This window comes from Culex quinquefasciatus, chromosome 1 (genome assembly GCF_015732765.1).
Source record: "Culex quinquefasciatus strain JHB chromosome 1, VPISU_Cqui_1.0_pri_paternal, whole genome shotgun sequence".
Classification (NCBI taxonomy): domain Eukaryota; kingdom Metazoa; phylum Arthropoda; class Insecta; order Diptera; family Culicidae; genus Culex; species Culex quinquefasciatus.
In genome coordinates this window covers 128,766,665-128,779,416 of record NC_051861.1, presented here as the reverse complement: position 1 = coordinate 128,779,416, position 12,752 = coordinate 128,766,665, and the positions used below count along the sequence as shown (strand labels likewise).

The 12,752-nt window shown below is 33.9% G+C and overlaps 3 protein-coding genes across 6 annotated transcripts in view; 1 reads left to right on the top strand and 2 right to left on the bottom strand.

Annotated features, from left to right (window-relative positions):
- Window positions 1-1,496: 1,496 nt before the first annotated feature.
- LOC6041772 (inhibitor of growth protein 3) lies at window positions 1,497-6,663 on the bottom strand. 2 transcript variants are annotated; one of them, XM_038248794.1, is made up of 4 exons: window positions 6,479-6,663; window positions 2,328-3,395; window positions 1,768-2,204; window positions 1,497-1,700 (listed from the first exon to the last, which is right to left on the bottom strand). In XM_038248794.1, the coding sequence occupies exons 1-4, from the start codon at window positions 6,504-6,506 to the stop codon at window positions 1,584-1,586; spliced, it is 1,650 nt and encodes a 549-aa protein (XP_038104722.1). In that variant the 5' UTR covers window positions 6,507-6,663; the 3' UTR covers window positions 1,497-1,583. The 2 variants fall into 2 exon arrangements, with proteins under 2 accessions (XP_038104722.1, XP_038104723.1); XM_038248795.1 differs by having other exon boundaries at window positions 1,768-2,087.
- LOC119765270 lies at window positions 6,377-7,095 on the top strand. The gene is made up of 2 exons (XM_038248796.1): window positions 6,377-6,485; window positions 6,799-7,095. Exon 2 carries the CDS (start codon window positions 6,806-6,808, stop codon window positions 7,073-7,075), a length of 270 nt encoding a protein of 89 aa, XP_038104724.1. The 5' UTR covers window positions 6,377-6,485; window positions 6,799-6,805; the 3' UTR covers window positions 7,076-7,095.
- A 3,098-nt stretch (window positions 7,096-10,193) lies between these two features.
- Window positions 10,194-12,752, bottom strand: part of LOC6041771 (centrosomal protein of 162 kDa) — a 30,294-nt gene continuing 27,735 nt past the window's right edge. Inside the window, exons 5-6 of one of the 3 annotated variants that reach the window (XM_038257377.1) lie at window positions 12,292-12,486; window positions 11,719-11,850 (exon numbers count right to left, since the gene is read on the bottom strand). In XM_038257377.1, the coding sequence (XP_038113305.1) occupies window positions 12,325-12,486 (162 nt within the window). In that variant the 3' untranslated portion in view covers window positions 11,719-11,850; window positions 12,292-12,324. The other 2 variants (XM_038257369.1, XM_038257374.1) reach the window with 2 other exon arrangements.

Sequence of the window (12,752 nt, the reverse complement as noted above, 5' to 3'; positions counted from 1 at the left end):
GAATAATACTAAAAAACAGAAAATTTTCAGGAAATCAGCATTATTGAGTATTGGGAATCCATTATTAAACGTTTTTGGTTATCTTAAATTCTTAAATACTTAAATTCTTAAATTCTTAAATACTTAAATTCTTAAATTCTTAAATTCTTAAATACTTAAATTCTTAAATTCTTAAATACTTAAATTCTTAAATTCTTAAAAAAATAATTGATGTATCATAATTTTGAAATTATCGATTTTTTTAAACATTGAATTTTATTGTTATTTCTGATTGTTTAAATTTCTGAACTTCTGCTTTTGATTTCTGAACTTTTTTAAGCCATGAGTTTTTTTAACCTTAGAATTTTTCATGCTTATTTTTTTTAAATTTTGGATTATTGAATTTTGTGTATATGTTTTTTTTTTTTCTAAATTGCAGATTTGAAAAATGGATGTATTTTTAAATGTGTATTTGTATTTTTAAATTTATGATGTTTTAGAATTTTGCTTTTTACTTTTGTTTTTATCTTTAGAATATTTGTATTGTTGAATTTTTAAATATCTGATTATTTTTATTATTGACTATTACTTCTAGAAAACCCGGTCGGAAAAAAAATCTGGTAAATTTGAGTGTCTGGCGCAGGCGGACGTTTGTCGTGCAGTTCAGACACACTTGGCACATTTCTTTTAGCCAGGTTTTGCGTGACGCCCGACGAATCTGGCAAAAATCTGGCGGAATAACACACAGCTGTCTGGCACATAAACCAATCGGTTCAATCGGTTGAACCGTGCACGACCGGTTTGTTGCATATTCGCCAGAATTCTGGCAACATTCTTGGGCCAGTCGGGGGGAAAATCTGCCAGACGTCTTGCGCAGCTAAGTGCAGCGCCCAAGACAAAACGCCCGCCAGGCGCCCCCCTTTTCCGTCTGGGAATAAGTGAGAATATGCCAATGAAAAGGAGTTTGCCTTCCAAACATATAAAAATTTCCCCCCAATTAACATTTTCAATCACGATAATTTATTAATATTTCTCTAAAAAAAATGGATTCCGGATGAAAAAAAATCGTATCACATCGCAATAAAATTATTAAAATTCGTGATATACAAGAAACTTTAACATCTAATCGCCACTCTTACCTATCGATTTCGGAAAACAACCGTGCCCCCCAACATTTTGGACTAGTCGGTGCCCCTGCTCAGAAGAGGATTTAATGTGGAGTTTCTTTAGAAAAGGTCCACTAACTTATAAAATTAGCACGACTCATCCGACTTCTTAAGTTGACACTTGGTTGACACCACGTGCTCATCACACGGTTGGGTGGCAAATCCATTCACTGAAAAAAAATCATATCCTGCCCTCAGCAAAGCAAACTCAAACTCGCTTTTGCGCTTAGGTAATTTCTGCTGTTTCATTTCTTCCTCGTTCATTAGTGAGCTAATTAATTTCGGAATTTGCGGAAACCGGAAGCCGGATGGGACCGTGAAATTTCGGAAGAATGAAAAACCGCAAAAAAGTACTGCGACAGAAAAGGTAATTTTTATTGAGATTTTCAATTTTCAAGTTTGTTTATTTCATTCATGTAAGTTTTATGTTATTTCCGCCTAATTCTTCCGCGAGGCACGCCTCTTCATCGAGCTGCTACACTGCGGGCAGTACCACTTGCCCTTCGGCGAGGACGTAATGTTGACGCACGGATAGTGGAACCACTCGAAGGGGCACTTTAAAAGAAAAGAGAATTTCATTAGTTAAGTTGACCACATGACCACAAACCCCGGTTCAACCTACATCCTCATTATCACACGCGACCATGTCCCCGTACGAGACCTGATTGCAGATGCAGTACCGCGGCTCGTTCGGATCGTACGTCCACTCGCCCTCCGGCGTCTGCTCCACGACCATGCCGTTCTCGTTCAACACCACACCGCCGGACGGTCCGTGCGGTTGTGTCCGTCCGTGGCCGGCGGGACCGCTTGGTCCAACCCCACTGGGACCCGGGGGATTCGATGAAGATCCGGCGATGGCCGCTGCTGCTGCCGCCGCAGCCGAAGAAGCTACGCTGGAGCCACCCGCCAGGACGCCCGGAATCGTGGTCGGTTCGAGCAGGTCTAGAGCAGAGGCGGAAGAGGAAGAAGAAGAGGAAACGGTGGCCAGGTTAAGCTGCTGCTGCTGCTGTTGTTGTTGTTGCTTCTGGTGGTGATGTGCTTGTAACAGTGTTGTGGTTGCTGGTGTGACGTGACGTGACGGGAACCGGGTTCGTGTTAGCGTGTTACGGGGCAGGAGTGAAAAGAGAAGGAAATGAGTGTGAGTGAGTTCGTCTGGTAGTTGTTTCATGCAAAAGTTCTAACCTGCCGCCCCCACCGAAGTATTGGCCGTCAGCTTCTTCTTGTGCTGGCGGCGCTGTTGATTCGAGAACGCGTTGCTGGTCTCCCGCTCGACCGCCACCAGGGCATTGTGCGTGGCGCCGGCCAGTTCACGATTGATGAGCAACTCGTGGGGCCCGGCTCCGGCCGCCGCCGCTCCGTGAATCGCCTCATAACTAGCTTTCAAGCTCGCCGTACGACGTCCCTGCTGCATCTGCTGCGTCTGGGCGATGGCCTGGCTGGCCGCGGCCGCAATTGCATTCCCAGCGTTAAACTGCTGAATGTTGTAGGTCACCGGCGCCGTGTTCGGCGTGGAAGAAGACGCCGACGCCGGACCAACCGAAACCGACGAAGAACCCGTCCCAGTCAGCATGTGGTACGCTCCAGCCGCACCCCCGCCCACCACATTCGGCGTAGTCGGACGAACCGCCGCCGCAGCCGCACCAATCGCTGCGGCCACCGCAACCGCCTGCCTCTTCTCCGGCGGAGGACCACCCATCGAGTTCGAGGACGAGTTCGACGGCCCATCCCGACGCTTTTCCGGCTTCATCTTGTACCGACTGTCCGACACCCGCCCAGACCCAGACTGACCACCCCCTCCCCCACCTCCCCCTCCAACCCCACTAATCCCTCCCATCAACGTGTCAAAGTACCGATTCTCCTTCTGGTTCAACCCCCCGTTACTCGTCGAACTGTCCAGCTCCAGCGACCGCTTCTCCAGTATCTCCGTAATCCCGTTGTGGTCCGCCTCCAGCTCGCACTTGAACTTGTACAGCTCGCTGTCCAGCCGGCGCAAGTACCGATCAACCAGGTCGTACATCTGCCCCGCCAGTTGCACCTTCTCGTCCGAGTCCTCCAGCACCCGGTAGTAATCCTTCCGGATGCCGTAAAACTCCGAGTCGGCCGACGGGCCCTGCAGCTCGCCGCGCCGGCACTGCTGGAACAGGGTGCGCACGCGCTTGTCCAGCGAGTCCATGTTGTTCTGCACGGACAGGTCCATCTCGCGCATCTCGGTGAAGCGATCGCGCAGCTCCTGCGGCAGGTGCTCGATCACTGGAAAGGATTGTAAAATTATGAAAAAAAAAATTTAAAAACTCTATAGCACTAAAATTTTTAATAGTATGAAATTCTGAAAATTTGAATTTCAAAATTCAGGAATTCATAAATTGATGAATTCTTAAATTAAAAAAAAAAATCTGAAATTTTCAAATTATAAAATTCTAAATAGGAGAATTAAAAAATTCTAAGTTTCTTAAAAATTTAACGTAAAAATGTTGAAATCTAGATTTCTTAAACTAAAAAAAACTATAATCCAATAATTTAAGCTAAATATCTAAAACACTAAAATTAAAAAAAGGTTCATAACTATACAAAAATAATCCTGAAATTCCGTTTCTAAGCTAAATCCTGAAACAAAAAAAAAATCTGAAATTTTTGCAATTGAAAATTTTAGAATTCAGAATTCCTGAATTCCTTAAATCCGTAAATTCTAAAATTTGTATGTTCTAAAAATCTGAAGTCCCAAAAATCTAAATGCTATTATTTCGTAAAATTACAAAAAAAAATCTAAAATTACAAAAATTTTAATCACAAACAAAAAATTCCTGAAAATTCTAAAGTTCTCAAACCATTAGATTGTAGAGTTCTTGTATTCATATATTCTAAAATTCCAAACTCTAAAATTCAGAATCTGAAAAATTCTAGAATACATTAAAAATTCTATAATTCAAAAATCATAAATCTCTCAAAATTCTGAAATTATAAAATTTTGACATTCAAAATTAAAACATTATAACAATTCTCAAATTTTAAAATTCTAAATGATAATGTGCTAAATTTCTGAAATTTCAATTTGTCAAATTTTGAAATTATAAACTTTAAAAACAAAAATTCTAAAACGTTAAATCTGTAAAATTCTAATATTCCATATGTTTATTTTCTAGAATTTTACTAATTTAAAAAAATCTTAAAATCTTAATTCTTAAATATTGAATATCTAAAATTCCAAGAATTCTAAAATTCTCAGAATTTCGGAATATTAGAAAATTCTTAAATTCGTGAATTTAGTTCGGAAATTTTAAAATTTAAAAACTCTATAATTTGATAAAATCTCAAATTTTAAATGTTTAAGATTGAAAAGAATGGAAAATTCATAAAAATTAAAATAAATCTCGTTATAAAAACTCTAAAATTTTAATGTTTTTGGATGTCTTAAATAATATAACTTCAAAATCAAATATGATTTTTTTTAACCTTAAAAAATCTATAAATCCTAATTCCAAAAATTCTAAAATTAAACAAATTTTAATGTCAAAATTGTAAAATTAGAAAATTCTTTAACTCTAAAATTCTAAATTCCTAAATGTTAAAATTATAAAATTCGAAACCCCTTGAATTGCTCAATTCTAAAATATCAAAATTTCTAATACTCGGAAGTTTTAAAATTAGAAAATCTGGAATTTTTAAATTTTAAAATTCTGAATAAATGTTCTGAATTTTAATTTTCACAAAATCTAAAATTTTAAAGTTAAAAAATTATTAAATCCTTAAATGCCAAATTTCTTAAATTTTCAAATAAAAACTTATGGAAAAAATAATCTCAATTTGAGATATATCTATTTTTTTTTCTTTTTTTATTATTTAAAAAATTTAAAATTCTGAATTTGAACTTTCACAAGATCTTAAATTTTCAAATTAAAAAATTAGTAAAATCTTCAAATGCTGAATTACTAAGATTTTCAAATAATAAAATGCAAAAACTATAAAAACTTATTACTCAAAAGGTTTCAAAGTTCTAAAAATTTAAAAATTTTAAATTGTAAGACTCAAGAATTTAAAAATTCTGTAATTTTATGTGTCAAAAATTTTAGAATCCTCAAATTGAACAGGTTTTAAAAGAATAGAAAAAATCGAAAATAAAAAAATACAAAAGTTCTAAAATTCCTTAGTTGTTAAATTCTAAAATCTTAAAATTCCAAAACTTCCAAATTCTAAAGTTTTACAAAATTTAATTCTAAGTTCTAAATTTTGGAAATTGTAAAGTTCTTAGATTCCTCAATTGTTATGTTCTTGAATTCTAAAATTCTAGATCGACAAAATTCTGAATTTAAAATTCTTAATTTTTGATATTCTAAAATGTAGTTATTCTAAAATGTTTGCAATTGAAACCAATTTTCAATTTATTTAAACAATTTAAAAAATCAAAATGTTCCGAAAGTTATGAAACATCTATTTTTAAAAAAAAACCTTTATTGTTAAGTTCTTGAATTCTCACATTCTCATGTTCTAAAATTATAAAATCTGAAAGTTATAAAATTTACACATTTTGAATTCAAGATTTCAAAAATGTTTAGTTATAAAATATTGTTGAATTATAAAATTCAGAAATTCTAAAATTTTACCATTGTTAACTTAAAATTTCCGAAGAAACTCTTATTTTAAAATTTTATGATTCTAAATTTAAAACCTAGAATTTGGTAGTTCTCGAATTCATTTTTTTTTTTTTTTTTGATTAAATTTTACAATTACAATTTTCAAAAACTAAAAAAACATTAAATTTTAAGGATTTTTCAATTTTTCGGGATAGATATTTTTATTTTATTATTTTTGTTAATAGTTTAGTTTTACGAATTCTACAAACTTGAAAGATTCTTAAATTATATGAATTTTAATAGCATAACAAATTTCGTAAACTTTAAAAACTTCAACAAAAGTTTGTAAACATTTTGTAAACGTTTAGGATTTCTACCGATTTGTCAACTGTCACATATTTCAAGATTTTTACAATTATTTAAAGAATTTTTGCAAATTTATAATCATGCATCACACCCTTAATAATCGTCTAATTGGATGAAAATCAGACCGAATCAGTCAAACATAGGTACAAAAATTTCCTCTTCAAAAACAAAAATCCATTTCCAAACATGCGATCATTGAACGGATCACGTGCCATCAAAATTCAAAATTTCAAATCTTCCCGCCACATTCGCAACGAACGCACTCCAACGAGAAAGAAAGATGGAGCACGTTCACCGCCTCAACTTCGTCCATCTTGCCCTGTTCATCTGTCAACAAAACAAGCCAACCAGCAGCAGCAGCCCCCAGGAGGAATCGCTTCCGACGCCAGTCATACTCACTTTCCAGGTAATCCTCCAGGTACAGCATCGCGACGCGTTGCTGGGGAACGTTCCGCGGGTGGACACGACCGGCCGGAACGTGAAATTCCGGTGAAAATGGGCGAAAAACTGTAACTTTTCACACTGCGCGAGTTTGTTTTGGCGTCGGTTTGACGTTTTCCTCTGCGCGTGGTGGAAAACAGTAGGCTGCGAACGTGGTCTAGTTTTTTGATGTGGTGAATTTGCGTAAGAGGGCGGTGTCTTGGCTAAGCTTGAATGGGCGCGCACTTTTTCTCACCACTTTCACGTGATTTTTGCTAACAAAATTTTTAATTTTTCAGATTAATCATGCGTCGTCGCGAGATTCGCAACTTCACCATCAAGCTGAGCGATCTGAAGGAGTACGAGCAGGCCAAACAGGAACGGCTGGCGGCCAAGGCCAGCGAGGATCGCTCGACGGGGAGTGACGGTGCCGGAGGAGGTGGCGACGATAGTGCCGGCGATGTGGACCCGCTAAAGTCGCCGGAAGTGACGGTGACGCCGCTGCCGAAGGTGGGCGGTGCCAAGACAAAGCAGGAGATCCGGGCCCGGATAGGGTACCAGCTGGAGTTGCCGTAAAATAAAATTGTTTAATTTAAGTACTAAAACGTGAAGAATTTTCTTATTTATTTTCACAACACTCAAGAAAAACAACGCCCAGATTTGGTTTCACTTTATTTATTGAATACTTTGGTAAGTTGTCCTCTCCCAAGACTATTATTTCTAAATAATTGCTGCTGCATTTGGTTTGTCGGGGAAAAAGTCACTTTCCCAAACAAGTAAATGCCATCTCATATAAAATTGATTCTCGCACACAGTCCATCGTCGTCGTAAAAGTAGTTTTCTCGAAAAAGAATTTCAACAAAGTTGAACAAAACTTCTAGTCTATTCTGTTGAATCTGTATTTTTTAGTACGGAGGATAGAAGGATTGCGAAAGAAGAGAAGTGAATTGTATTTAGCAAAAATGCTATTCTACGCACTATATTGTCACGTTTTTTTTTTGTTTGTCTATTTTTGCTTTGTCGTACTAATTCGATTGATTAACTTTTTTGTTGTTGTTGAAAACTACGCTAAAGTATGGAACGGCTGCAAACGGAACGGAACGGCTTTGTTTTTGCTGATTACTAGCGCTAATCTGCTTAAAATATGTACTTAAAGTCTAACACAGATTAGAACGGAATGGTTGCAAGCTAGGTTGTGGGAAAATGGACAAAACTAACACACAGTGCTGGACATCTATGCTTTTTTTCCTTTTCTAACATTATTCAACAACCTGATTATTGCAAGCGATTTGAAAATTGTATCTTAACTATTTTTGATTTTCGTAGTTTGGAAGTTAGGGGAAATTCTCGTATCTTTGGCAGGTTAAGCACTCGCTCCTAACTCCATCCAATTTGCTGATTTTCACTATTTAACCAACTAATTTTGCAAAACTTTTGATAGAAACTTGCTTGCTCACTTCTTATTGGGCTATTTATCACTCGATTTCTGTTGAAATCGCTTTTAATGAGCTTTAATTGAATGTCAAAGTTCTGACCTGCCAACATTAGAGGCACGCTGGAATTAGATGCTGTTCCCCTAGTTAGTTTAGTTTTTCGTTTTTTTTTTTTAAATAGAAAAAAATACTTGTTTTTTTTAAATTTACAAATCTTTTCAAAATTCCACGATCTACACAAATTAGAAAAAAACAACGACATTTACAACGGGCTTTTTTATTTACTTTTTTTCTTCTCTCACTATTGTTCTATGTCTTATTTTTTCTTCTTTGCATTTTACGATTTAAAAAAAAATATTTATTTCACAAGCATAGAAAACTATAATGATTTTTTTTTTCACGGAAATTAAAAATTTTACAATTTTTTACAATATTCGAAGATTTAAAGAATTTTACACATTTCATCAATAAATTTGATCAACTGTCTAAATTTCAATCATTCATCTAAATTCTAAATTTAGATTTTTAATTTTTTTTCTAAATTCCAAATTGTACATTTGCTGAAGATTTAAAAAACTGATAATTTAAAATTTTATACATTTTACGAATTTTAAAAACATTACAAAAATGCCAAATTTGAGCAATTTTTTAAACTTGACAATTTTTTCAATATTCAGCCTTTTACAAATTTCATAAACTGCACGTAAATAACAAATTTGAAGTATTTAAAAAGTTTAACATTTTTTACAAATATTATTATTACAGATTATTAAAACTACAAAATTCGACAAAAATTATTCATTTTGTGAACTTCCCAAATTTAAGAAACTTAAATATTAAAAATTTAACAAATTTTACCAACTGTGCAAATTTTTAAAATTTAACAAATTATAAAAATATAGCTAATTTTGAAAAGTCTTACGGCAAAAAATGATTTCAAGAAAATTTCAAATTTTACAATTCTCAACAATGTTTACAGATTTTAAGAATTTTACAGATTTGATCAATAAATTTGACCAACTGTCTAAATTTCAATCATTCGACTAAATTCTAAATTTAGATTTTCAACATTTTTTTCATTTTCTGAAGATAAAAAAAAATCAGATAATTACAAATTTTGTACATTTAACAAATTTTACAAACGTTACAAAAATTACAAATTCGAGCAATTTTTCAAATTTGTCAATTTTTAAAAATATTCAGCCTTTCACAAATTTAATTTAAACAATTTTAAACTGTAGGTAAATAACAAATTTGATTTTTTTTTTAGAAATTTAACAAATTTTACAAAAATTACAGATTTTTAAAAATGAAACTAGAAATTTCGAAAAAAATATACATTTTGTAAACTCACCAAATTTTAGAAACTTTAATATAAAAAATTTTACAATTTTTGATAATGTTCTTAAATTGAAGAATTTAACAAATTTGACCAACTGTACAAATTTCAGAAATTTTAAAATTTTAAGAATTTAACAAATTTTAAAAATATTACTAATTTTAAAAATATAACTTATTTTAAAAAGTCTTACGGAAAAAATATATTTCACAAAAATATTGTTTTTTACAATTTTCAACATAGTTCACAGATTTCAAGAATTTTACAGATATGATCAATAAATTTGACATTCATCTAAATTCATTCTTTTACATTTTTTTTTCTATATTCCAAGCTGAAGATTAAAAAAAATCCGAAAATGATAAATTTTAGCCTTTTTCAATTTGTTTTTTTTTTAATATTCTACCTTTTATAAATTTTATAAATTTTTAAACTGTATTAACAAAACAAATTTTAAGAGTTTTAGAAATTTAACTAATTTTACGAACATTACAAACTTTGAAAACTTAATCTGAATTACAAAATATTAGAAACTTAAATATTAAAATTCTTACAGTTTTTTTTTTGGAAATGTTCTCATAATTAAAGAACTTTACAAATTATATGATCTTCGAAATTTCCCTTTAAGGCATAATTTTTTTTTTTTTATTTAAATTGCAATTGTTACAAATATACAAATATAAATTTTACAAATCTTACAATTCAAACAAATCTAAAGAATTTACCAATTTCACAAAAAAATAAGTTTATAAATTTTATAAACATAACAAACTCTACGAATTTTATAATTTAACAAAAAAAAAATAGCACATTTAAGAATTATAATTACAGATTTATTTTTTTTTATTTTTGCTTTAGCATTAAAATTAAAATCATCAAATTTTACTAATTCTTCAAAAAACTATTAAAACTGCGTTTTTTTACCAATTCTAAATTAAAAAAAAAAAAACAGCACATTTAAAAATTGTTGACCTTTTTTTCATTTTTAATTTTTTTTTTTCAATCTTACAAATTTCACAGGTTTAACGAAGACTAATTCAAATTTCACAAGAAACGTTTGCCCTGGTTGTAGTCGAGAAGAGGGAGAAAAAAAATTAAAAGAATTTAGAATTTTACTAATAACAAAATTTGTACATATTTTTTTCTCCAAATCCTCCGATTCAACAATTTGTTGTCTTGTTTTGGGTCGTTGAGCTCAAATATGACCCCAAAAATGCTTTAAAGTGATTTGTAAATTTTAAATTCAAGATTTGAACGCCAATTATAGCGTTAAGAAATATTGAAAATGCATTTGGTGATGTAACAGGCAATCAACCACTAGAATTTGACAAATGTGGGGTCACAGAACTCGAATTTGATGTTAAAAGTGAGAAAAAAGATACGACAAAAAATTGGGTTGATGATTCGTTTATCTGAAGTTTCTAAGAAAACTCGCTTGCAACAATCAGGTTGCAACTCTTTTCCCTCCCTTTATTATTATTATTATTTCCAGAGCGCTTTCTCTTACCTTGGACACACACTCCGGCTGTACACTTAGTCACACCTATACTTATAGTTCTAGTCACTTTACGTGTCGTCAAAGCGAAAAGGCGGAGAATTTAATTCTCAAAACGTTTTCGCGCACCTATCTTAACACATTTTTTATTAATTTTCTCGCAATTTCGGTACACACACACGCAGTCTCTTTTGTTAAATCACTGTGTTTTAATTGAACATAATTTTACCTTTTAATTTAAATTTTGAAGTTAACGCCATCTATCTTTTGCAATCAGCAATACAACATTTGAATGCAAGTTGACGAAATTGCACGCAACACGTCGTATTGTTCCCTCCAAAAGATAGATGGCGCATAGAAGAAAATGTAAAAATAAGCTTTTCCGGTCGCTTTGGGTCAACAATAATTCTAAAAACGATTGAGATCTGTTGAGTTCTAGTACTTTTTCTTAAAAACGTGTTTAATTCTATCGTTTTTCCCGTCCCCAATAATTGCTATATTTTTTTAACACTCTAAGGTTGATTTGCTGTCGGTTGTCTACTTTTCAAGGTAGGGAACAATCTAAAAACTAATCTTGTTTGAGATCTAAGGGGAGAGGGAGAGAGCATCGTTACGTGGAATATCTAGATCTGGTAGGAACCCAACAAGTACGTGGTTTTGTGTCTTTTTTAAAAGTCGAGTCCGGATTACCGAACTTTTCCAACTTTAGTCTGCTCTAAACTCTAAGTGTAACTCTACTTTATTAATTGTTCCTCTCTGCTTCAAATAGTCTTTCACAGAGAGAATGCTAAAAACAAATAAAAGTTCAAAACACGAATAGTTATAGAAAAACGAGGGAGAGATTTTCTTCTTTTCTAAAAAAATCTGAAAGTTACAAATTTCCTCCCACGGTGGCATTCTGATGATGCTGGTGGATGCTGGCCAGATTGTGGGGATCTTCGTCGATGCCGCCGCCGCCGGAAGACGACGTGGAGGCCAGCTGCCGGATGTGGACCCCGTTCAGTTTGCCACCCTTGCTGAGCGCTTCGACGAGCATGTGGAGGCGCTGTTCCCGTTCGGTGTGGCGTCGCTCGAGCGAGGTGACCTTTTTGGAGGTTTCGGATAGTTTTGGACAGTTTTTTGAACGGGGAGAGATGAGCTTGAATTAGGATGATGGATGTTGTGAAAAACTAGCCACTAAACTGCATGCCGATGTGGTTAAATTTAGAGAATAAAATTTACAGAGATGATTTTTTTTAATTCTAAAAAATATTTTTTAAATATATTTTTAATTAATTTTATTCTCTAAATTTTAATTTTCTTTATTAATTCAGAGCGCGAGGAAAGACAGAGAGCAAGAGAGCAACGCTCTCTTGAGAAAATGAGAGTCAAGCAGCTAAGAGAGTCGCTCTCTTGCTCACTGTCTTGACCCAAGCAAGAACTACTCTACACTTATCTAGAAAACTCATCAAAATCAAAACCAGCAGAAAAACATACGCCAACCAAACCGACTGACACAGTAAACAGTAAACCAAGCGAAAAGCACCTCTCTCTCGCTCTCTCCCTCCCTCTACTACTGCTACGTGAGCGTCGCCGAGTGACCACTTCCGGTGCCATTTTTGCCGTTCGGTCGACTTCTTTTGGGACTTCCGCTAAGCCAATGGTGGAACCGGGTGCCTCCGGATGCCGACCGGACCGTTCCGAGACTGCGCGCAATGACCTTCTTGAACGTTTGTTTACGCTGGATTGAAGAATGTGTTTTTTTTTTTGGTGGGGAAAAATTTAGTGAAAAAATCCGAAACCAGAATATCCGACGGTGAGGCAAAACGAAGAAAAAAAATCAAATGCGTGATTCGGTGTGAGAAAAAGTAAACAAAGCTCGAGTGAGTGTAAAAAATCGTGTTAATCAAAAAACGTAAACAAACTAAAACGTCAAACAAAACATAACCTCCGAAAATTTCACTTGGACCGCGACGTGGTCGATTCGGACGCACTTGTCACCTTGTT